At 37.5% G+C, this 25,238-nt stretch overlaps 1 protein-coding gene across 1 annotated transcript; it reads left to right on the top strand.

Moving 5' to 3' along the window:
• The first annotated feature begins 9,416 nt into the window (after positions 1–9,416).
• On the top strand, positions 9,417–10,974 carry LOC131604671 (uncharacterized). Its single transcript, XM_058877097.1, has 3 exons — positions 9,417–10,365; positions 10,456–10,578; positions 10,700–10,974. The coding sequence occupies exons 1-3, from the start codon at positions 9,417–9,419 to the stop codon at positions 10,972–10,974; spliced, it is 1,347 nt and encodes a 448-aa protein (XP_058733080.1).
• Positions 10,975–25,238: the final 14,264 nt, after the last annotated feature.

The following is a 25,238-nucleotide window of genomic DNA, read 5'->3' as shown; positions in this document are numbered from 1 at the left end:
AAGGAACTAAACTAAAAATCTAAATTAAAGTAACTAAACAATAAAAATCTAAAAATAAGTAAATAAATAAAAATAATATAACTAAAAATAAGGAAATAACTCAAAATAAAAAACTATTGCAATGCGTGCAATATTGACACCAATCCCCGGCAACGGCGCCAATTTGTTGTAAGTATTTATGGGTAAATATTTTCGGTAATATATCGTATCCACAGGGATTGGTTTAATATCACTGCCGTTCTATAGTTGATTATTTTGAGTGAGAAAAGTTAATTGGATTTGTTTGTTTGTTTTCAAATTGCATTTAACAAAAGAATAATTGACTGGTAAAAAGCTTAAAGATGATTAACAATGGTGAATGAATATGTTGAGTTCTAGGGTTCATCAACCTATTCCTATACAACTTATTAATTAATCCTTATTCGAACAATCATTTGAAATATTATCTTCACTTATCCTCAAATATGATTCCATGTCTGCAAATCAAATTAGATAACTTTTACCGTTATGAGATTCGATCTCTCCAAATATCAGTATCGATAATAGTAATTAAGAACGATAATTATGAAAACCCAATCACAATTTCATCTCTGCAAATTGGGACTGAATCAATATAGTAACCTAGGGCAAAAGTTAGAATCCTTTCTTTCGATCAAAGACTCCACAATGATTTAAGATAAAAACAAGGTTTCTTATTGATAATAACTTCAAACAATTGTTCATAAGAATTAATCAACGGTATTGTATATTCATAAGTTAACTACTACCTTAAACTCAACAAGAATGATTTATCTCTCCATAGACATGAAGAACAAACAAGGTTGCATGGATAGATTCATCTTCATCAAGGGAATGTCTTCAATTGATGTTGAATTCTCCGTCGGATGTTGTTTGCTGTTCTGGATTAGGATTGCTCTCTTAATTTCGTTCACCAAGGATTTCTTTCTTATGAGGCCTAGGGCTTCTATTTATAATATTAACTTTGTAACGCAGCCACCGCGCCTCGGCACGCAATGGCGCGGCGCGAACTCAAGGCAGAGAGTTTGGCGCGTCTCGCCCCTTTATTGGCGCGGCTCGCCCTTTAATTCTTCTTTCTTCTTTGTGGTTCTTCCTCTCTAGAGCTCCACGCCTGCGTGTTTCCTAGTCTTTGCCTCTTAGCTTCAATATCTGCACAAATAACACCCAAAGTGATGCAAGTTGTTCTAAGATTAGCATCGAACCTTGAAAGTTCAATTCTAACTATAAAATCCGTAAAATTCACAAGATCTATTCACTTTTAGCTCAAAAGGTAGTTAATTTAACACATGAAATTACCATTAATTTACTCCTAACAAACTCTCCCCAACTTAGAGTTTTGTTTGTCCCTAAACAAAATTACTTACCTCAACAAAACATACCAACAATCATGCACAAGTTTTTCAAAAAGGTTTGTCAGGTGGTTCAATTCAGCAACCAAATCGGATACTCCTCGTCTCCCTGCAAACTTAGAACATATACATGAAACAGATTTTGAAAGAAAATTACCTCCCGAAGTTCAAAACACTACACAATTGCAATTGAATCAGCACTAATCACTCACATCAAAAAGTATGATGAATAATAGAGGGGTTAAACACTCATCCAAACAATTAAATCAACAAAAATCCATATCATACGTTCACCATGTTGTTTGCATCAAGTCCTGTGGAATCTGAGAATCAGAAGGTCTTTCCAGGGTTGTAATGTGGTTTAAGATTCAAAGAAAAGAAGACAAACGAGGGTTGTTCCTATTTCAGGGAAGCATCCGAATCATAACTCCTTTCCTTTTCCTTCATACCTTCAACCTTTTCACCCCTTCTTCTTTTTCATTCGTGGCTCGATGTTTCTCTTTTTATTTTCAACAATTATTTTCTCTTTTTTTTTTCGAGCTCCGACTTTTTCGTTCTTTGCAAATTACCACCTATAGACTTACTTTTCTTTTGATTATGACTCTCCCCAACTTGGAGATCAACCTGTATTTAGATTATATGAATGCTCCCCTACTTCTATGAAGGTCAAAGAGAAAACACATCACCAAATTTTATGGTTGATGGTCCAAAACAAAACTTTTTATTGAGATCAAAACTCACCAGGTTTTCCTTGGTGCATATGATGAAATTTACCTTGATCTCAGGCTCAAAGAATGGCTGGCAAGGGATCACACTCTCACATAATTTTTTTTTTAAGATGGAATCGGCTCAGAAAAACTCTCAGATTCAAACGAATGCCTAAATCGCTTTCACAGATTTCCACAAGCGATGCGACAAACGGTTTAGCATGATACAAACAAGTCAAAATAATTGATGGTCTCATGCAAATAGTAAACAATGGAAAGCTTTCCTCACAATGGTTAAGGCTAAGCCGACCCAACAGAATAGTGTACCATAAAGAACTTCTGCAAAGTATTTACTAACAACTTACGTTTCACGCACACAGTAGAAGTTTGAGTTTGAAAATTCATACCTGACTTGTTACTTATTGAAAAAGAACGTGAACTAATTTTTTTTGACATTCACTCACTACCACTTTCATACATGTTGCTCCATTGTTGATATTCTCATTGTTTCACTCGAGCTTTTCATTATGTTGTAGAAACTACTCATTCTAAACTGGGGATAAAACAAACAAATAATAAACAGAAAATTGAAAAATGCAAAAGAGTAAATCCACCACCAAACTTGAACTAAACATTGACCTCAATGTTTCGTAACAAGCCCGAGAGGGTTGACTCACAGAGGGTATTGCAATATCATTTGCCTCTTCCTAGCTTTCACCAGAAAGGTTCCCTTATTATTTCCTGAAATAAAAATAAACAAAACAAAATAAAACATTAGAAGCGTGGTTTACCTCCCACGAAGCGCTTCGTTTAACGTCGCATGGCTCGACGGTTCATGGTTGAATCATCAACCATTGTCTCGTTTTCTTGGCACTTTTCTTACCAATTTGAAGCCCCAAAAGTATTTCATGTTTGCTTGTTTGGTTTCTTCATCCTTAATACTTACCACTTCAACTCGCGATCTCTCTTCCTTCATTTGTTTTGTCCTCTCCTCAAGATAGATAACCTCCTTATCCGTTAATTTCTTCTTCTGTGAGAACCTATCATTGATGAATTTGGCACATTTTGGCTTTAACTCTAAACGTACTAAAAATGGGAAGGTGATTTGCAAACGGCTAAACATTTCCATTGGTCGAAAACAATGACTCTCCTTCCCTTCTTTATTAGGAACTTGTGGAGGAAGTAATTCCAATGAGAGTTTATGCTCATTTGCACTACTACTCTTCTTCAACTCTAAGTCCACCATATTCTCTTTTGAAAAAGTTTCAACTTTTGAAGTTTCTAACTCATTCACAACTTCTTTGATTATATCCTCCTTTTTTGTTCCTTCGACTAAAACATCATCTACTTTTTTGGGAGGTCTTGGATAAGGTCGCTTCATTGAGGGCTCATACTCAACTTCTATATTGTTCTTGATGTTTATATGCTCTATATTATCCTTTTCAACAACATCTTCCTTGTCATCAACTTCCTCCTCCACTCTCTTCTTTCCAACATCCTCACCAATCACTTTTACACTCCTTATATAAGTAGTATTGCAAGTTTCTACACAAGTCGTAGGGTTTTGAAAAGTTGGGATTTGACTTACGTTTTGCTCGGTTAAGAATTGGGTAAGTTGAGCATCTCGCGTTTCCCGGTTTTGTTGAATGGTTAAAGAGAGTTGCATGAATTGATTCATGGTTTCCTCTAACTCAGTGGGTCCTCTTTGATAACCTTGATTATAATGTGAAAGCCCTTGTTCATTTGTCTTTGACATTTGTATGAACTGATTCATGGTCTCTTCCAACTTAGATTGTCCTCCTTGTTGTTGCGGCGACGGTTGAGTGTAAGGTTGAAAGGCTTGTTGTTTATATTCATGGTTAGCCATATGATACTCCATCGTATCTTCCGGTGTGCCCCATCCGCTATCATAAAACTCACTAACTCGAGGTGTGAACTGTGACACACTTTGAAGGAGGTACTCCATTTGTTGGAATAGGATCTCGTTATGAGCATGAATCCCGACATTTATGTTTGGGTCAAACATTCCGACAAACAAAAATCTACAAAACTAGCACACAAGTGAAATAACAAGATAAAAAAAAAAATAATAATAATACTAAAATTAAAAGAAATAAAAATTAAAATTAAAAGATTATTGCATTAACAAAATCTAAAATAAAGTAACTAACTAAAATTCTAAAATAAAGGAACTAAACTAAAAATCTAAATTAAAGTAACTAAACAATAAAAATCTAAAAATAAGTAAATAAATAAAAATAATATAACTAAAAATAAGGAAATAACTCAAAATAAAAAACTATTGCAATGCGTGCAATATTGACACCAATCCCCGGCAATGGCGCCAATTTGTTGTAAGTATTTATGGGTAAATATTTTCGGTAATATATCGTATCCACAGGGATTGGTTTAATATCACTGCCGTTCTATAGTTGATTATTTTGAGTGAGAAAAGTTAATTGGATTTGTTTGTTTGTTTTCAAATTGCATTTAACAAAAGAATAATTGACTGGTAAAAAGCTTAAAGATGATTAACAATGGTGAATGAATATGTTGAGTTCTAGGGTTCATCAACCTATTCCTATACAACTTATTAATTAATCCTTATTCGAACAATCATTTGAAATATTATCTTCACTTATCCTCAAATATGATTCCATGTCTGCAAATCAAATTAGATAACTTTTACCGTTATGAGATTCGATCTCTCCAAATATCAGTATCGATAATAGTAATTAAGAACGATAATTATGAAAACCCAATCACAATTCCATCTCTGCAAATTGGGATTGAATCAATATAGTAACCTAGGGCAAAAGTTAGAATCCTTTCTTTCGATCAAAGACTCCACAATGATTTAAGATAAAAACAAGGTTTCTTATTGATAATAACTTCAAACAATTGTTCATAAGAATTAATCAACGGTATTGTATATTCATAAGTTAACTACTACCTTAAACTCAACAAGAATGATTTAGCTCTCCATAGACATGAAGAACAAACAAGGTTGCATGGATAGATTCATCTTCATCAAGGGAATGTCTTCAATTGATGTTGAATTCTCCGTCGGATGTTGTTTGCTGTTCTGGATTAGGATTGCTCTCTTAATTTCGTTCACCAAGGATTTCTTTCTTATGAGGCCTAGGGCTTCTATTTATAATATTTTAACTTTGTAACGCAGCCACCGCGCCTCGGCACGCAATGGCGCGGCGCGAACTCAAGGCAGAGAGTTTGGCGCGTCTCGGCCCTTTATTGGCGCGACTCGCCCTTTAATTCTTCTTTCTTCTTTGTGGTTCTTCCTCTCTAGAGCTCCACGCCTGCGTGTTTCCTAGTCTTTGCCTCTTAGCTTCAATATCTGCACAAATAACACCCAAAGTGATGCAAGTTGTTCTAAGATTAGCATCGAACCTTGAAAGTTCAATTCTAACTATAAAATCCATAAAATTCACAAGATCTATTCACTTTTAGCTCAAAAGGTAGTTAATTTAACACATGAAATTACCATTAATTCACTCCTAACAGGTATACCATTGGTCGACTAATTTGGGTTCCTCAAAGCACCGGCGAATTGTTTTATTTAAGGATGATGCTCACTGTCAAAAAGGGTCCTTTATGTTATCAAGACAGTTGATGGTAAAAAACTTAAAACGTTTAGAGATGCATGCTTTGCGATGGGATTTTTACAAGATGATCGTGAATTCGTCGAGGCAATCAAAGAGGCGCATCACTGGGGTTCAGGTCCATTTTTATGCAAGCTATTTGTGACGATGTTACTATCTTCATCCATGAATAGGCCCTAACATGTTTGGAGAAAGACTTGGATGTATTTATCGGATGGGATACTTTATGATCAACGGTTATTGGCAGGAGATCAAGGTATTATATTTGTACTATATTTATGGTCGCTGGGTCAAGTTTTTTCATACTGGTATAATTCTTAGTCTCTGTTACAATATTTAGCAGCCAATATATGTAGTGCAACTGTACCTATCATGTGCAGCGTTTGGAAATTTACAGTCCTGTATACAGTTTCGATACATCTTAACATAATTCAGTTCGTATAACACAAAGCAATGAGAGGTAGCAACCTCAAATGATGCAACAGTACGTTGACCTTTTTATCCATAAACATGCTGATTTAAATATGGAAGCTCATGGTAGTGTTTTAGAGTTTATTATTCAAATATCTTTTGTGCTTCCATTTGATACAGACTGCCAATATATAACTTATTTTATATATAGTTAATGTTTCTAATTATTTAATTATGGAAATTTCTTTATCCACCCCCATGTCTTCTTGGTCACCTCTGGCAAAAAACCCAAAATATCCCTAACTTCGGAAATGCATTTCCGAAATGCAAAAAAAATGCTGTTTTCAGAGATGCATCTCCGAAAACGCCTTTTTTTTTAAAAATTTGTCTTATTTCGGAGATGCATCTCCCAAAACGCCTTTTTTTTCAAAACAACCCCCTCCCCCCATTCATTTTTACCCTAAATCATCATCAAACTTCCTCTCTTCAGATTTTTTGCAAAACCAAGTTTGAAGTTTACATCAAAGCTACTCAAAAGCTACTCAATCACATTCAAAAGCTACTCAATCACTTCAATTGGTAAGTTTCTAAATCTTTAGATCTATGATTCAAATGCATTTTAGGGTGGTTAAAAATTGCAAAAATGATATACGGGTAGGTTGGTAGTAGTATTTAGGTTGTTTAGAAGCATTATAACATGTTTTAATGTTGGATTTTGGGGTCTGCCATGAAAGTTACAGAAGTTGGATTCGCAGGGGTGTTTCGGAAGTTCATTTCCGAAAACACCTCCATTCCCAGTTTCGGAAATGAACTTTCGAAGTGGTCCATAATTGATTTTTTTTTGTTTTTTCAATTGTTTCGCATTCTTATTGATTTCAATTGTTTTCAGGAATATGGCAGGCAACCCAACACGCATCAGACAGGGGAGAGAGACCGAGACAGCGTCGGCTAGACGCGAGTGGGCGGCACAGCCGGCGTCGACGCAGGGACGGGGTCGTGTGCGAGTACCCGTGTAGATGGACGAGGGTACTTCCTCATCTGGATCGAAGAGTAGTCTGGCTCGGGTCTCTTCTTCCCGCCAGCAGGAGGTACGAGAGGAGGAGGAGGAGACAGTTAGATACCAGGAGGCAAGAAGGTACCGAATGTTGACCCTCCGCACGGGGAGGAGGAGGAGGGCTATCCGGGAGGGCCCATTGACACGACCTTGCTGAGTTCCTACCATGAGCACGTTGCTCGATGTGTCTGGGGGGAGGGAGAGGTATTTTTTATAATTTGTCCGACTTTATTATTTAACCATTTTTTATTTAATTGTTTATTCCACATTTTCTTAACGGTCTAATTAATAGTGTTTTTTTTTGTTTTTGTTGTAACAGGAGAGACAGACTTTAAAACAGGTGAACCACGCCCGAAAGATTTTCAGTCTCTTTAAACCAGAGGCGCAGTGGTTTAACGACGCGGTGACAGCTTCAGGGCTAGGTGGGCTGTGCATGACGGGGTATACCACCATCAGCCACGACATGCAGGGGGCCTTTGTGGAGAGGTGGCACAGGGAGACGTCTTCTTTCCACTTATCAGTTAGGGAGATGACGATCACCTTGCACGATGGACAATGTCTTCTCCACTTGCCTATTAGGGGGAAGCCATCGAGTGGATGACGATCTATCTGGGTATGGAGCCAGATATGGCTGACTTTGAGTGTCAGACGACAAATGGGCCTCATATCCAGTTCTCTATATTGAGCACTTATTTCGAGAACCACTTGGTGGCGGTGGCCGAATCCGAGGAGGCGGGTAACGCCCTGTTTATGGAGTATCATCGTGCCTGCGCTCTCTGGTGCTGGTTCATGTTTGTGGTAGGCGCTGCACTCTTTGTGGACAAGAATACAAGATACGTCGACGTGACCTACCTCCGCTACTTTATGGACTTGACTACCGTTCACCAGTGGAACTGGGGGTCAGCTATTCTGGTATACCTATATCAGAAGCTGAATGAGGCCTCCAACTAGAGAACCAGGCAGTTGACTGGATCCTGCACACTCCTGACGATACGTTTCATTTTAATTGTTTCACATTTATTTATGGTTCGTATTTATTTTTAATACATTATCGTGTTTGTGTTTCAGAGCTGGATCATCTCCTACTTCCCCCGCATCCACGGCTACAACGTTGATTCTGCGTACGAGGACGCCATGCCCAGGGCCGCCCGATACGTTCTCCAGAGGGGGAACAATGCACTGGGACCATACCGTGGGTACCTCGACCGCACGATGCATGACATCAGTTGGAGGCCATTCAGCGACTACACTGCTGTTGTCGCCTTTGACAGCATCTCGTTATATTCTGGCTGGTTGGCATGCGTGACCAACACCATGGTGAGGTATCTCCCTGAGTGGTGCATGCGGTATTTTAGATTTGTGCAGATGATACCCAGGTCACCTTTTGAGGCTGCTCCCGACACAGTTACCCGAGTGCAGCTCACTGGCATATTTACGGATTGGGAGGGGTATGTCACATGGTTCTATCGGGTGTCACATCCTCTGATGACATCCGACGCTCCCGGCGCTCCTAGGCCAGCATACGAGGAGATCCTGGAGAACCAGCAGGCCGAGGATGACCATGTCATTGATCTCCTGCCGATCTGCCAGCGGATAGAGCTGCTTGGGCGGGAAGCGTTGGATCGAGGTATCATTGATCAGGGCGGTCCAGAGGCAGTCGCCGTGGTGGAGAGGATCGTCGATGATGCGGGCCGTGCGGCGGCATACAGGAGGCAGAAGAGGTCCCAGGGAGAGAGGGTTAGGCATACCCAGTAAGGGTTCGGGTTTATTTTTCTTGTATTCGGATTGTATATTTCGCACACTATGACTCGGTTTGTATATATTATTTGGATTTTATTTATTATATTAGTATTTTATGTTGATATGTCATTTGTTTTGTTCGGCGTTTTCGTTTTGTATATATTACTCATTTTGTATATATTTTGTACGGGACTGTTAGAAAAAGCATAAAGAAAGAGACTTCTGCATAATTCAGAAATGCACTTCCGATAATCACCAAAAATTGTGAAAAAGGTGTTTTCAGAAGTGCATCTCCGAAAACACCCCCCATTTGGTGTTTTCGGAGATGCACTTCTGAAGTCTGGGAAAATTTAGAAAAAAAATACTTCGGAGATGCATCTCTGAAGCAGGGGTAAGTTGGGGTTTTCGCTGGGGGTGACCCCCATAGGGAGGTGGATAAAGAAATTTTCTTAATTATTTTGTACATTCCTACCATATTTTGCCATTACATTTTAACGTTTTAATCATAGGTCTGACGATGAGCGATGCTGAGCTAAAAGAATTGACACTAATGGCGATTGAAACACTTTTACAAAATAATAATTGGAGTTTGCAAGACTTCAAGACAATGCCATATCCAAAAGATTATGTCGTTACCTTTGTAGGAAATAGGCTACTCTATGATGAACGTCAGTACGATGTTGCTGCTCAACAACAAATTTTTATAAACCTTTACGCTTCTCTTACAAGTAATATAACTCTATTTTTACAACAGTTCAAACAATTTCAAACTTGCATTCTTATTAACAGTTTTGTTTGGAAACAACTCTTATTTATAGATGAGCAAAGAGGCATTTTTGAGGAAATCATGGATGCTGTAGAAAAGCAAAAAGGCGGGGTGTTTTTTTTATATGGCTACGGTGGTACTGGTAAGACCTTTATGTGGAACACTTTATCAGCATCACTTAGGTCTAAGAAAAAAATTGTCTTACCGGTAGCTTCAAGTGGGATTGCAAGTTTGTTGTTACCAGGTGGAAGAACAACTCATTCTAGATTTAAGATTCCAGTCCCTACTTTAGAAACTTCTATTCGCAACATTGACAAAAAAGATGATCTTGTAGAGCTTCTAAAAATGACAGATCTAATCATATGGGATGAAGCTCCTATGGCTAACAAGTTTTGCTTTGAGGCTCTCGACAAATCCTTAAAGGATATTATGAGTGGAACCACACATGCTTCTGAAAAAGTTTTTGGAGGTAAGGTTGTTGTGTTTGGTGGTGACTTTAGACAAATTATCCCTGTTATACCAAGAGGTACTAGATCTGATATTATCCATGCAACAATCAATGCTTCTTATATTTGGGATCATTATAAAGTCTTGAGACTTACAAAGAACATGCGCTTGCAAACCGGTGCAACTACTTCTAATGCTGATGACATAAAGAGCTTTTCTGAGTGGATTTTAAATATTGGAGATGGGACCATGTGTGAGCCAAATGATGGTTATGCTGATATTTGTATTCCAGATGAGTTCTTAATTTCTAATTTTTTTGATCCGATCAAGGTAATTGTTGAAGATACATACCCCGATCCCATTCATAACTATCTTGATTCCAATTATCTTCAAAGTCGTGCAATATTAGCTTCAACAATAGAAGTAGTAGATGATATCAACCAATATATCACAAACCTTCTTCCAGGTATTCAACATGCACTTAGTTAATGCTCATTATGTTAAGAACAATTATTGGTATAGCCATGTTATTCATTATTTTTGAATGCTCTAACTAACTGAATATATGTATTTTTCTATTGTTGTAGGAGAAGAGAAAGAATACTTTAGTAGTGATTCTATTGATAAATCTGATGCAACTAACTTTGATGCATATGAGCATGTGATACCCGAATTCCTAAATGCTCTTAAAACTTCGGGATTGCCTAACCATTCAATCAGGTTGAAAGTTGGGGCGACTATTATGTTAATGCGGAACCTAGATCAATCTGAAGGCTTGTGCAATGGTACAAGGCTAATTGTCACCAGGCTTGCTGCTCATGTCATTAAAGCCAAGATCATTTCTGGAAAAAAATATTGGTAACATCTTTTATATTCCCAGAATGTCTTTGTCCCCCTCACAATCACCATGGCCATTTAAATTGGTGAGACGCCAATTTCCAATTATTGTTTCCTTTGCAATGACTATTAACAAGTCTCAAGGCAAATCACTTGACAATGTTGGTTTGTGTAATACGGTGAAATGACTTTTATATCGAAATGTTGCGGTAAGCAAGAGTCGCCACCGACTTTTATTTTATCCAATTGGAAAGGCAAAAAGAACAGAAAAGACCTTTGAAAGATTTGAGTTCGGGGGGTAAGTTATACAAAGGGAAGGTGTAAGGCACCCTTTGCATCCATGGTTATCCATGGGCTCTTAATTGCTTATCTCACTTGTTTGTTTGAAAAGTTTGAAGTGTCGTGTGTGAATAGTAAAAAGATTTCGTTAAGGACTTTAGCTTGTAAATAAGCGTAGCCTTGTTTTGAAATTGTTTTGAAATAGGAGGTGTGAAAAGTAATTTGATTTTGATTTGAATGGAGCAAGCATTTAAGAACTACCTACCCTAAGTTGTCTTTCTTGTTCTTTAAGTCTTTCGGGCGAAAGGGTCTATCCATACCATGAGAGGGCAGGAAGTCTTTCAATTGGATGTTAAGGGTCATCGAGAGCATCGTTCACCATAAGACTGTCCCCACCATAAAGAGGGCAGGTAGTCTCGGGGAAGGATATAATAGTCATTAAGGCAATAGTAAGGATACCTTAGCATTCGAAGGGACTATCATCATTTATCGAGGCAACATCGAGGGACGAGATCATTTTATTCGTAGGCAACTCGAAGGGACTATGATCTTTTATTCCGAGGGACTATGATGATTTGAATTCGTAGGAAGCATATGCTAAGGTGTCCCTACGTCCGAGGGACTTGACTATTTTTGATCGAGAAGGCAACCAAGAGGGATTACCCTAAAGGTGGGTGTGTGTAGCAATCACGTGGTTCGAATTCAGTTATGTTATCTTGATTTAGGTGAGCTATGTTCAATTGATCTTGCCACTCCCTAAATTACTAACCACATAGTTAATATCATGCAGAAAAAATAAAGGGGCGGAAAGTAAATATCCTACGCTATTACAAAGCTTCGGGGAGGGGGATTTACAATAAAAACCTGTCGGGGGAGATGCGAAAAATAAGTGCGGAAATTAAAAGTCCTAATTAACTATTACATAAAAAAATAATTTGCGACCTATACATGTTCTAGAATTTAAATAAAGAAAATCAAATAAATAACTGAAATAAACACTCATGCGACAATCAACGGAGTTTGGAGATGAGAAGAGAAGTCGAGAGAAAATTACATTTAGAAAACGTTAAAACTAAGTTAATTTAATTATTAAACTAAATTAAAAATTGAGTCTGGATTAATTATCTAACCAATTAATTAAATTATAGTTATTAAGCAAAAGGAATAATCCTAATTAATTTAAACTTTAAGTGATAAAAAATATTTAATCGAAAAAATATAATTAGAATATTTTTGGTGATTTTTTGATTGGTTCATTTTAATAAAATAAAAACATAAGAGAAGTCGAGAGAAAATTACATTTAGAAAACGTTAAAACTAAGTTAATTTAATTATTAAACTAAATTAAAAATTGAGTCTGGATTAATTATCTAACCAATTAATTAAATTATAGTTATTAAGCAAAAGGAATAATCCTAATTAATTTAAACTTTAAGTGATAAAAAATATTTAATCGAAAAAATATAATTAGAATATTTTTGGTGATTTTTTGATTTGTTCATTTTAATAAAATAAAAACATAATGATAAAAAAGTAAACTAGAATAAAATAAATATATGTAAAGAAAAATAGGAATCTGGGCTAGGGGGTGCAACAATTGGCAGGAGGTGAAGCCCAAAATCATAAGCCCATCAATTGTTTCAGCAGCGCTCCTAATCCTGTGTGATGGGTCTTTGATGGTGTACCATGGAACACACTGCTTGTAGCCTTCTGATCAGGGTGAAGGAGGATCAGATGATAGATAAGCGAGGACATTCCATGGGTGTACATATGTGTAACGCTGGATCTATTTGCAAGAAAACACACAAATTTTTTGTATAATCCTTGGGTTCGAACCCAGGATCTTGAAGCCACTCTTGCGTTCCGTTCCACCACCTGTGCCATTCAGCTTAGTTGTCAAATAGCCTTGAGTAGTAAATTATATAAAAAAACTATTTCAAATGATAAATCCAAAACGAAAGTCAAAAGTGGGCCCTTGTTTCTTATGACCGGCCAATCATAGTAGGAGAGAGGAACTGAAAAATTGACTGGCCATTCACGAGGCCTCGTCGCGCCATGCTGGAAGACCATTGGTCCATCTTCCCTGTTCATCATCTTCATCAATTCTCCTGCGGATTTGCTCACGATTTTTGCTGCAAGATTTCCTGCGATTTCTCCTATAGCCATGGCTGCAAAATTCGAACTCAAACAATATACGTTAAACGAAATCAATAAGCATCCAGGGGCCCTAGTTAAGGTACTAGAAATTCATTGGTAGCATTGGTTCGGTCCATAACATCCTGCAAAGTGAACTTCGAGCGAAAACTTCTCTTGTGCCCTACTAATGGTGATTCGCGACCTGGGCACTGTAGCTTTAATCCAAAGATTCAGTTATCTTCTAAAACATGCCAGGAACTTCTTAACATCAACAAATAACGTTAACACACAGAGGTATATGAAAATAGAATCTTGAAAAGGATGAACAAATATGGTGATCCTGGTGCATGAAATCTAGGTACCATTACATATCATATATTACCTAGACTTACCACACAATGCTTCAGGAGTAGAATGGAAGCAGTGAAAGGTTCTGAAAATGCCAGGGACAAGAGATACGAGTTTGCCCTAACTTTGATGTTTTTGTCACTTAGAACCCTAGGTTTTTCCTCCTAAATTTCGTCCCCTCTCCTTATGATATTGTGGTGCTTATATATGGGAGAATTAGGGTTAATAGTTTAGGAAAGAATCGCTTGATTTGGATGGAGAAATTTGATTCAAAAAATATCAACAAAATCTTTCTATTTTTGATTTTATTCTTTCAATCTCTTCCCACGATTCCATGGCTCCCATGATTGATATTGAAGTGGTTAAATATTTGTTGAATGATTTAATAAAATTTATTCCATTAAAATTTGAATTTATTTGATTTAATTTGAATTTAAATGAATAAAATCAAATATAAATAAAATAAAAATCATGAAACAAATTTTATATTGCCAATAAAATCCTTTTGGGCTCAATACCACGTGGGAAGTTTGAAATTATAGGCCCATTTGGTTAAAAACTCAAAATTCTCCACTTTGCCTTTTGTGCGTTTCCTCAAAATTGCCCAACTTGTGCCAAGCTTATCTCCCTCAATATTTATCCTATGAAGGTGTTTTAGGACTTTTTAGAAAGCTTTAAGAGTCCTCTAAAAGTTCCTTTTGGTTTCATCTCAATTGAGTTTACCATGTTCAAGTTATTAGCTTTGAGAAAAAATGACTTTTTGCGATCCTTTAGAAGGACCTGTAATGTATTAGCTCATATCTCTCAAATGAAGGATTTTCAGACTTGGCAGGTGAGAGACAAAGTTGTAGAGAATCAAATTTCCTTCAAAATGAGCTTTGGATGGGAAATTTTTGATGTTCCATGTGAAAGTTATGGCTGGTCAAAGTTCAGTTGACTTTCTCCTATGAAAACCCTAATTTAGAAACTTTTTGAATTGTTGATTTTTGATCTTTCCTTGATGAACCATGATCAATACTTGATCAAATGGTGAATGATACTTCAATATTAGGATCTTGACAAAAAATCAGGAGTTTTGACTTTACTTTGCCCACAGTTGACTTTTAGGTCAACCTAGTCGACTGTTGACTTTCTGAATATTTGAGTGATCAATCTTTTAAGCTGAGACTTGATACTTGTCATGGAGATAATATGAGATATATTGAGCCATATAGGATGTCTTGGAGCCATTGATTCATTGATTTTCCTTTGAACAAACCAAACCCTAGTTTCTGAGCTTTGTACAGGAGAATGTGCTTAGGAACTTTATATATTGATTTGAATTTGTATAAGGGAAATAGTGTGGACAAATTTTGGGGTATGACAGTTTGTATTTGCCAAAATAAGTTTTTAGTCATGGGCAGTTATATGTGACTATCTCAAGAGTCAAATCCAAAAAGGGATTAAGGATTCTTATTCATGACAAAGATAAAGAACCTATGATTTCTACCACCAATGTAGTATTCAAAGATGTTTTCCATAACATTTGATAGGCGTGCTTTTACAAATACAATCTTATCATGCCATAAACAAAATAACATACCTCATTGTTGTTCTTTACATACACAATATATTTTTTTTTAAAATTTTTTTTGCTATTTCAGGTTCAAAAATTCACGGCATTTTGGAGATTCATGTTGCAGCTCTATAGTTCTTTTACAAGCCTTTGTAACACATTTTGTAATTGCTTTCAACTATAAATGCAAAAAAAATTTGTGACATTAACACTCCTTCATGTGTTATGACTTTATCATAATTAATGTTATTGTATCATGATTTTTTTTATCAAGGTCTTATTCCATTTGTTATTTTTGTTGAGATTTACAAATCATAAAAATACTACCCGTGCGGCAGCACGGGTTTGTTACTAGTTACATTTGAAAAATAAATAACATGTTAAGTGTTAACCAAGATCAACAACAAACTGTTTAGTATCACGCGATATTATCTTAACCAATCTAAGATAAGACAACTGAAAATACTAGTTAATTCAATATCGTTAAATTTTTTCAAATCTACTTAAATCTATGAAGATCGGGGGAACTTAGAATCAATCAAAACTCAATATAATTTTACAATTGAGCATTTTACTTGAGCTCTATATTTATAGTGGCACTAATCCAAAATAAAAGAACGACATTATGAGGAAGCTACACACTTGGGGACTAGAAGAAACATAAAATGTTGTGAAATTGGAGAATTAAATCCAAAGTGGATTAACTTGGATCGTTAATCGTTAATGCTACGAAATTGAACTTGTAGTTTTTTTAATACACACAATCAATTAAACAAGTTATTTTACTCATTTTTATTCTTTCGTTGTTCCGTCTTTATTGTTGAGAATGTAGTAAGTGTGAGTAGTTTTTAACTACACAATTCACCCCCCCTAGTGTGTGAAGTCACATGTCTAACAGGAAAAATCCAATCGAGAGATGAAAGTATCTATAATTTTCAGGAAAAATCCTAGAAGGAAGATATCATCAAGAAACTTAATGAGTTGATTCAAATTTTAAAAGATGAAGGGATGAACTAAAACCTATAAGAATATATAGAAAATTCATCAAATAATTATTTTGAAGAAGAAAAAAAGTCAACTCCAATAGTCTCATTTGGAAGAACAATCTCGGTTAATGAACAATCCACAGAAGATTCAACATCCAATAGAAAAACTTCATCAAGAAGAGAATATAAAGAAGAAGAAGTTTCATCCAATGGAATATTTGAAAGAAGAAATGGGAAAGAAGTCTCAACAAGCAATATCGCTAGAGAATTACATCAAGAAGAGATCTTGAGGAATCAACCTTGGGTAGAATCTTCAAAGAATATTCTTCTAACGAAGAAGATGAAAAAGTTTGCTTGAAAACGTCTCACGAGAAAGATTATGAGGTAACAGTGTTATCATACAAAAAAATTATTAAATTAAATGCAAAATCAACTGTGGAACTTGATAAGATTGAAAAATGCAACTTATACTTAAAAGACTATATTGAGTTTTTAGAAAAAAGCAATGAAGCATAAGATATGAAATGGATAATCTTAGAAACCAAGATAGTAAATGTGAGACTTGTGTCTCAATGAAAAATGATGTGAAATATCTTCATGAAACACTAATTAAGTTTACTAAGGGAAATTAAAACCTAGATTTGATTCTATCAAATCACATGCCTTCCTTGAATAAAACTAATTAGGTTTTAAATCTAGTAGATCACATAGTAAAAGCTTTTATAGGAAGAAATTGAATCTCATTATTTATAAATTCTCATGTTGTGATAAGCTTTGCCACATAGAGCCCTTTTATTATGATAAACTAAGAAGATCTAAAGGTAGTAACACTTGACATCATATAACTACTAGCGCACCAAGACCCAAAAAGATATGGGTTCCAAAGGAGAAAACCTAGTTTGTTTTTGCAAAGATGCTTTACAACTTTAAATGAAGTATAAATGCATAGTAAATGAACATGTTCAAAGTAATATGTATACCATGTAGTATACAAGATGTTCCTGATGGCGTTTGATAATATTGATGCTTGTGATCCAAGTATGTTCGTGTTAGCTGAAGATTTTGTCTGGGAAGAATATCCTTCAAAGGTATGAAATTCGAAGGAAGATTGTTACTGATGACCATCTTTGAGATAAAAAATGGCTACTGATGGCCATGTTCGAGAATGATGGTTTAAGTTAGGACGGAGACAGTTAGCACTGAAGCTAAATTCGAAAAGAATCATCTTTGGGGACTTAGACGTTTTTACGAAATATTTAAAGTACTGAAGCTTAGCGTATTTTCGTGGCATTCTCAATTCTAATTACGTTGCCACGCGTCGAAAGAGGATTCAGGCGGGAGGATTTGAATTTCGAAGTAGTTTATATAACTGCACAAAGACAGATGGCATCCCAAGGATTCTCGTGAGTAACGTGGCATCAGATTAGTGTAGGACCGTTAGGGTCGAAATTAGTATAAATAAGGGTCTTAGTATTAGGATTCTGGGTGTTCATTTTGTACAGATCACTCACATATTGCTCAAGTATCAAGTGTTAAGAGAACGAGTTTCGCTGAGAAATGTACGTATGACACCAACACCATTTTAAATACATTTGTATCTTTCTTTATTCAAGTATCTTTTGATATTATTGCATTTCGTTTACTTTCTGTCATTTACATTCCTGCACTCTTTATCTTCATTCTACTTAGTTTCGAAGCATTTACGTTTCTATACTTTAAGATTCTTGCACTTTATAGTTTTGTCTTATATTTTATCTTTATCTTACCCTTCGCTGATGTTATATTTACGTGTATAACAAGGTGATTGTTAATCTTTATTTCTTTGATTAAGTATTTCTTATTTCGAGACAAGCCAACCATAGACATAATTCGAACTATCATGAATAACAACCTTTTTTACTATGTCCTAGGATCAATCTAGTCGATCATGCGAGTAACCAAATCATATTTATTATAGTTTGGAAGACTAGCGGTTGTTTACCAGAAATCACCGTAAACAAATTGGCACGCCCAGTGGGACAGTGTTAAATAGATTGTTATTAATTGATTGTTTTGTTTTGTCTAGAAAATATCAAGACCTTGTATGAACCTTAGGAACGGTAAATTAACCAACAGTGCACAACCGATTCCTAAACGAAGGTACAACAAGAAAATGGTCAATGCGGCCAGTGGAGGGGGAAACCAAGATCCCCCACAAGGGTCAGGAACAGTAGTGACAAATTCTACGCACGTTTCGACTTCTACTCAAGAGGCGCAGGCTATACCAGTTTCAACAGGATCTGAACCCATAGGTAGTTCCCAGGCGATGCCCGAAAATACTACAGGGACAACAGGGACTATACCAGTTTCGAGTTCGACCACCGCGCCTCCATTCATCAGCGCAAGCGAGATACCACCTTTCTCGACAAACGCTGCAAGTCAGTTATTTTCCCCAGGACCATCATCGACTTTCGAAGGTTGGAGACCCAACAATCCATATGGAATGCCATATTCATATATGACAGGATTACGAGGATCAGGGCCTACATACACTACAACTAACCCGACGACATTTTCGCCGAATGTCAGTTCGATAGGTCGAAGCGCACAGAATACTGGCTTCTCTGCCCAAATACCCCCTTTTACCACAAATAGTCAAGCAGCATTTCGACAGGAAATGGATGCAAGTAACCCTGATATGTTAGGAACTCTTTCCAAAGAATTGGGCTCCATCTTGAATCCGTTAGCAACAAACATTGCTAGGACTAACCAGGATAATGTGGAAACTTTCCAAAAAATATCATCTCAAATAAATCGAATGGCAGATTTTTTAGGAGTTCCACAAAATAGACGAAGGAACAACCAATCAACTTATCAGGAAGGGGAACCCATTCTAGAACAAGTTCGAGCCACAACACCACCATCTAGACCAACACCAGTCGAGCAAAACCAAGTGATAGACTTAAAAACTCGAAGGCAAACGACTAACGTTGGCCAACAAGCAGTTGCCCAGCAACAGCCTAATCTGGTGATGGTAAGAAGAAACGAACATCTTGACGAAGTGGTCCATAGGGTTAGGAGAGAATTTTTGGCAACAGAGAACAATCTCACTGCCATGATAGAGAGAATAATGGCTAACAATGACCTTAATACCGGGTTTCGACGCCCAAATTATACATCCCCAATAGCAGAATATATCATGCAAACGGAATTGCCAAGGGGTACCAAAGTACCAAAATTTACTAAATTTTCAGGGGACACCAATGAGTCTACCGTGGAGCACATAGCCAGGTATCTGACGGAAGCAGGGGATCTAGCAGGGAACGAAGATTTAAGGATTAAATACTTCCCTAGTTCGCTAACAAAAAATGCTTTTGTTTGGTTCACTACTTTGCCCCCAAATTCCATAGATGCATGGGCACACTTGGAGAGACTATTCCAAGAACAATTTTACATGGGTCAAACCAAGATAAGTCTGAAAGAATTGGCTAGCATCAAGAGAAAGTTCACGGAATCTATAGATGATTACTTAAACAGGTTCCGTTTGTTGAAGTCAAGATGCTTCACGACTGTCCCAGAGCACGAATTAGTTGAAATGGCCGCAGGTGGCCTAGATTATTCAATTCGAAAGAAACTGGATACTCAATACCTAAGAGATATGGCCCAATTGGCAGACAGGGTTCGACAAGTCGAACGATTAAAAGCAGAAAAGGCCAGAGCAAGTAAAAGTTATAAGAAGGAGAGAGTAGCATACGTCGAAGCAGACGACGTTGATGGCGAACCTTTCGAAGATTCATACAGTATGGAAGAGGTCGAAATAGATCTTGCTAAGTTAAAAGAGGCGCCACCTTATTCTTGCAAATTGCTCACCCCTTCTAATGGAAAAAATTCAGTAGAGAATGATAAAAGCGATAGATTTCCTAAGAAAACTTATACATTTGATGTCACTAAATGTGACGAAATATTTGATTTATTAGTAAAAGATGGCCAGATGATAGGACCTCCCAATTCAAAAGTTCCTCCGTTAGAACAATGGAAGAAGCGAGGTTTTTGCAAATATCACGGTTTTCTAGGCCATAAAACTTCACAATGTTTTCTTTTCAGGGATTTAATTCAGAATGCTATCAAGGATGGACGTCTGAAATTTGCTGACAAAACCAAGAACCATATGAAGGTTGACACAGATCCTTTGAGTGTGGCTGACACTAACTTGTGTGAACCATTTGACGTAAACATGGTGGAAGTATCTGAAATTGATGCTGCTGAATCGGAGATAAATTCAGGTGGAAAGCAGGCTACTGAGAGCCTAAATACCAATTCGATCTTCAATACTGATGTTGAAGAATCCTTTGACGCTGAGATGACTGAAGATTTGAAAGGAAAAACAAGTGAGGCCACTGAAGACCTCACAGTGAAGCTTCAGCGGATACAAATTTCCGAGGCTCCTCCGGCAGTTGTTAATATGGTCAATGCTAGACGGCCTTTATCTGAAATAGAAGAACTAGAAAAATGGCTGATAAGGGAGAAAGGAAATATTGAAATCCCACCGAGAGGGAACAGTCTGAAGGATTATCTCTGGGATTGTCATGTGAAAAATGGTGGAAAAATGCTGATGTACCCAAGATGTTCAGTTATGCTGAATCGAAGGGTTCAAGCCAATTTCGAGAGGGCCCTGCGAGAAAGAATGGAGCAACCTTGGAAAGGAGGAAACTTATTGCTCAAGGTGTACCCAAAGACTGAAGAAAGCTTGGTGGGTTTCTTGGTCAGATGTCACAACGATAACTCTGAGATTGCATTGTGCCCTAGGTGTGGAGCAGTTTATGATGAATTTCTAGCAAGATCATTCGAAAGGGTGTATCTCTACATGGGTCGGGAAACTCAAGGACTTCGCCCCAACTTGTATGGGTTCGATATCAGGACCCCATCAAGGAGGCCTGACAGCCCACACCTTAGAGCTCGAAGGGTCGCATTCAAAGTTACTGACGACATACCCAGGGATAGATGGATGCAGGCTGGTGCTAGAACTAACAAATGGCGAAGTTGGGACCAAGGAGGAAGAACTGCAATGGCATATAGGAAGCAATTCCAGACTTCCAATCGAGAGATGTACAAGTTGGAGAACTACAAAGGCAAAAATCCTATGTCCAGATCACAATGGAGAAGGCACCAGAGGATGAAGAAAGCCCAAAGGGAATACAAACCAAGGGAGACTGGAGAGTCAAGTAGCAATCAAATCCCAATGCAGGGGGCAAAGACAAATAAACCTCCAGTGGAGCGTAAGCTGTTTGATTCTGAAAATGAGAAAGAAGAAGAAAAAATGCATTCCAGGCCTTGGAAGGAAGACGATAGGATGACAAATGATTTCGACTCAGATGGAGTATCGTCGATAAATTTAAATTGCAATGTTGTGTCAGTACTCCCTCATGAATTTAATCAAGAAACTGAAGTTGAAGATTATGAGGAAGCTGATGAGGAAGAGATGGCAAGACACAGACCTGTGTGTTATTATGTGCTGAACAATAGGGCAGTCGAAGAGCAGAACGCTTTCTTTGAAAGGCCTGATGAAGGTATGAGGAATCATTTGAAACCACTCTACATAAGAGCCAAAATTGAGAATGTTGGCATTTACAAAGTCTTAGTAGATGGGGGGGGGGGCAGCAGTGAACCTAATGCCCCAATACATGTTTAAGAGAATTGGTATGTTCGATACTGATATCAGACCACATAACATGGTTCTGTCCAACTATGAAGGCAAAATAGGGCAAACCTTGGGAGTTGTTCAAGTAAATCTAACAGTGGGTTCAGTCACGAGACCAACGATGTTCATGGTGATACCAGCAAAGGCTAATTACAATCTTTTGCTTGGAAGAGAGTGGATCCACGGAGTGGCGGCTGTGCCTTCGACGATGCATCAAAGACTAACCATTTGGAGAGAAGATGGCATAGTAGAGAACATTGAAGGAGATCAAAGTTACTACATGGCTGAAGTCGATCAGGTCAACAAAACTAGTTTCGACAGGAATTTGGCGAACATAGGACCTTGCCATGCTGCTGAAGATATATACACTCCAAACAAAAATGCTTTGTACTATTTGTCTTTACATCCTAATGGATTCCAATGGAATAGAGAAATAATGGACGGTCCAGAAGATACCGCACCAATAGAGCATTATCCAACAATACGGCCAACAGGCTGGGATGATGACGTTGATGATGTCTGAGTCATCCTTCTTCGAAAAGATTTCGGCTTATATAGCCGAGAACAAAAGAAAGACGGATCTCGAAGCCGAATTATCAAACATGATGGTTAATGCAGTTCCAAGAAAGGAAGAAACGACAGATTCGGGGATACACATGATCCCTCAATCCTTTGAAGATCCAGTTCAAGTCGAAGTGATCTCAGGAGATGAATCGAGTCAAAGATTAGACGCAATCTACGATGAAGAACCCTTGGGATTCGAGAAAGACCCAATGGGGGCAAATATCAAAATGTTAGCCCAAGACCCACTCGAAGAAGTAAATCTCGTAGTTGGAGATCAGAGGAGGGTAACATACATCAGTGCAAAACTAGAGCCAACTTTCAAGGCAAAAGTCATCGCGTTGTTGAAGGAGAACAAAGATTGCTTCGCATGGGATTACGACGAGATGCCTGGTTTATGGCGAGATTTGGTCGAATTAAAGTTGCCCATAAAGGAAGGAAAAAAGCCCATCAAGCAAACTCCTAGAAGGTTCGCACCAGAAATTCATTCGAAGATCAAAGCAGAGGTCGAAAGGCTTCTACGATGCAAGTTCATCAGAACTATGAGGTATGTCGAATGGATTGCTAATATTGTGCCGGTTATTAAAAAGAACGGTTCATTAAGAGTATGCATAGATTTTCGTGATCTTAATGCAGCAACGCTTAAGGATGAATATCCCATGCCTGTGGCAGAAATGTTAGTAGATTCAGCCGCAGGCTTCGAATATCTAAGTATGTTGGATGGATATTCTGGGTATAACCAAATCTTCATTGCAGAAGAAGATGTGTCTAAAACAGCTTTTCGTTGCCCAGGGGCCATAGGCACCTACGAATGGGTTGTAATGCCTTTTGGTCTAAAAAATACTGGGGCAACTTATCAAAGAGCAATGAATTCTATATTCCATGATTTTATAGAAACTTTCATGCAAGTGTACATAGATGACATTGTGGTGAAATCTGTTTCAGATAACAGTCATCTCGACCATCTGAGCCAATCATTCGAGAGAATGAGAAAATATGGCTTAAAGATGAACCCCCTTAAATGTGCTTTCTTTGTGCAGGCTGGAGATTTCTCGGGCTTCGTTGTCCACAGAAAGGGAATAGAAATTAATCAAAATAAAACAAAGGCTATTATGGAAACAAAGCCACCATCCACGAAGAAATAATTACAGTCCTTACTGGGGAAGATAAACTTCTTGAGAAGATTCAACTCTAACTTGAGTGGACGCACGCAAGCTTTTTCTCCTTTACTTCGACTAAAGCAAGGAAAGTTCGAATGGCGTGCCGAACATCAAGAAGCTTTCGAAAAGATAAAGCAATACTTGATGCATCCACCAATTTTATCTCCCCCAAATGGGAAGAAACACATGCGCCTGTATATTTCAGCGTCAGATAATACAATAGGTAGCATGTTAGCTCAAGAAGATGATAATGGCATCGAAAGAGCCATTTATTACTTAAGTAGAGTACTCAATGATGCAGAGACTAGGTATAGTGCAATAGAAAAACTCTGCCTTTGTCTATATTTCTCTTGTATCAAACTAAAGTATTATATAAAGCCAGTTGATGTTTATGTTTCGTCTCATTGTGATGTGATCAAACACATGCTATCAAAGCCTATATTGCATAGTCGAATTGGCAAATGGGCGTTGGCCCTTACTGAGTACTCTTTGATATTTCAACCCCTTAAAGCAATGAAAGGTCAGATCGTATCAGATTTCATTGTTGACCATGCAGTGGTTGAAAACCCTCAACAATACATAGAATTGAAGCCTTGGAAGCTATACTTTGATGGTTCAACCCATAAAGAAGGAACTGGCGTTGGAGTACTAATAATTTCTCCTGATGGAATTCCAACAAAGCTCAAATACAAGATTGAAGGTCCCTTATGCTCCAATAACGAAGCTGAATACGAAGCACTGATTGCTGGACTTGAAGCTTTGTTAGAATTGGGGGCAACTAGAGTCGAAATTAAAGGAGACTCTGAACTAGTGATTAAGCAGTTGACGAAAGAATACAAGTGTATCAAAGAAAATTTGATCATGTATTTTGTTATAGTAAATAGGCTGCTCAAAAAATTCGAGTACGTGGATTTAAATCACGTTTCAAGGGTAAAAAATCAAGAAGCAAATGATTTGGCACAGTTAGCTTCAGGATACAGGGTATCAAAAGAAAAACTATAAGAGCTGATCGAAGTAAGAGGCAAGGCAATGGCTACCAGGATTTCCCCAAGTGACTTGGAGAACTCACAATTAGGTTTTGCCAACAAACAAGAGTTTGAAGTTTTGAATATAGACTCTTTAGCAGACACAGATTGGAGAAGTCCAATTGTGAACTATTTAAAAGATCCTTCGACAGACACGGATAGAAAGGTAAAATATCGAGCTTTATCATACTTTTTAATGGGAAATGAGTTGTTTAAGAAGACTCCCGAAGGAGTTTTATTAAAATGTCTGGGCGAAGCAGAAGCATATTTGGCTCTCTCAAATGTACATAGCGGAGCATGTGGCGCGCACCAAGCGGGGCACAAAATGAAATGGCTTTTGTTTCGATACGGAATGTATTGGCCTTCTATGTTGAAAGATTGCATAGAATTTGCAAAGGGATGTCAGGAATGTCAAGAACATGCAGGTATTCAACATGCTCCTGCAAACGAGTTAAGTTCAATAATAAAACCATGGCCTTTCAGAGGTTGGGCATTAGATTTAATTGGAGAAATTCACCCCAAGTATTCTAGAGGTCAAAGATATATTTTGGTAGGAATAGAC

This window comes from Vicia villosa, linkage group LG5, assembly GCF_029867415.1.
Source record: "Vicia villosa cultivar HV-30 ecotype Madison, WI linkage group LG5, Vvil1.0, whole genome shotgun sequence".
In the NCBI taxonomy this organism is placed as follows: Eukaryota; Viridiplantae; Streptophyta; class Magnoliopsida; order Fabales; family Fabaceae; genus Vicia; species Vicia villosa.
The sequence above is the reverse complement of the archived record's forward strand: the minus strand, read 5'-3'. Positions and strand labels throughout refer to the sequence as shown.

Excerpts from the sequence above, each read along its gene's own strand:
- LOC131604671 (XM_058877097.1), top strand. The coding sequence starts at position 9,417 with ATGAGCGATGCTGAGCTAAAAGAATTGACACTAATGGCGATTGAAACA. Across the intron at positions 10,366-10,455 it reads TATTGGAGATGGGACCATGT|ATACATACCCCGATCCCATT; the intron begins GTGAGCCAAATG and ends TAATTGTTGAAG. Across the intron at positions 10,579-10,699 it reads TATCACAAACCTTCTTCCAG|GAGAAGAGAAAGAATACTTT; the intron begins GTATTCAACATG and ends CTATTGTTGTAG.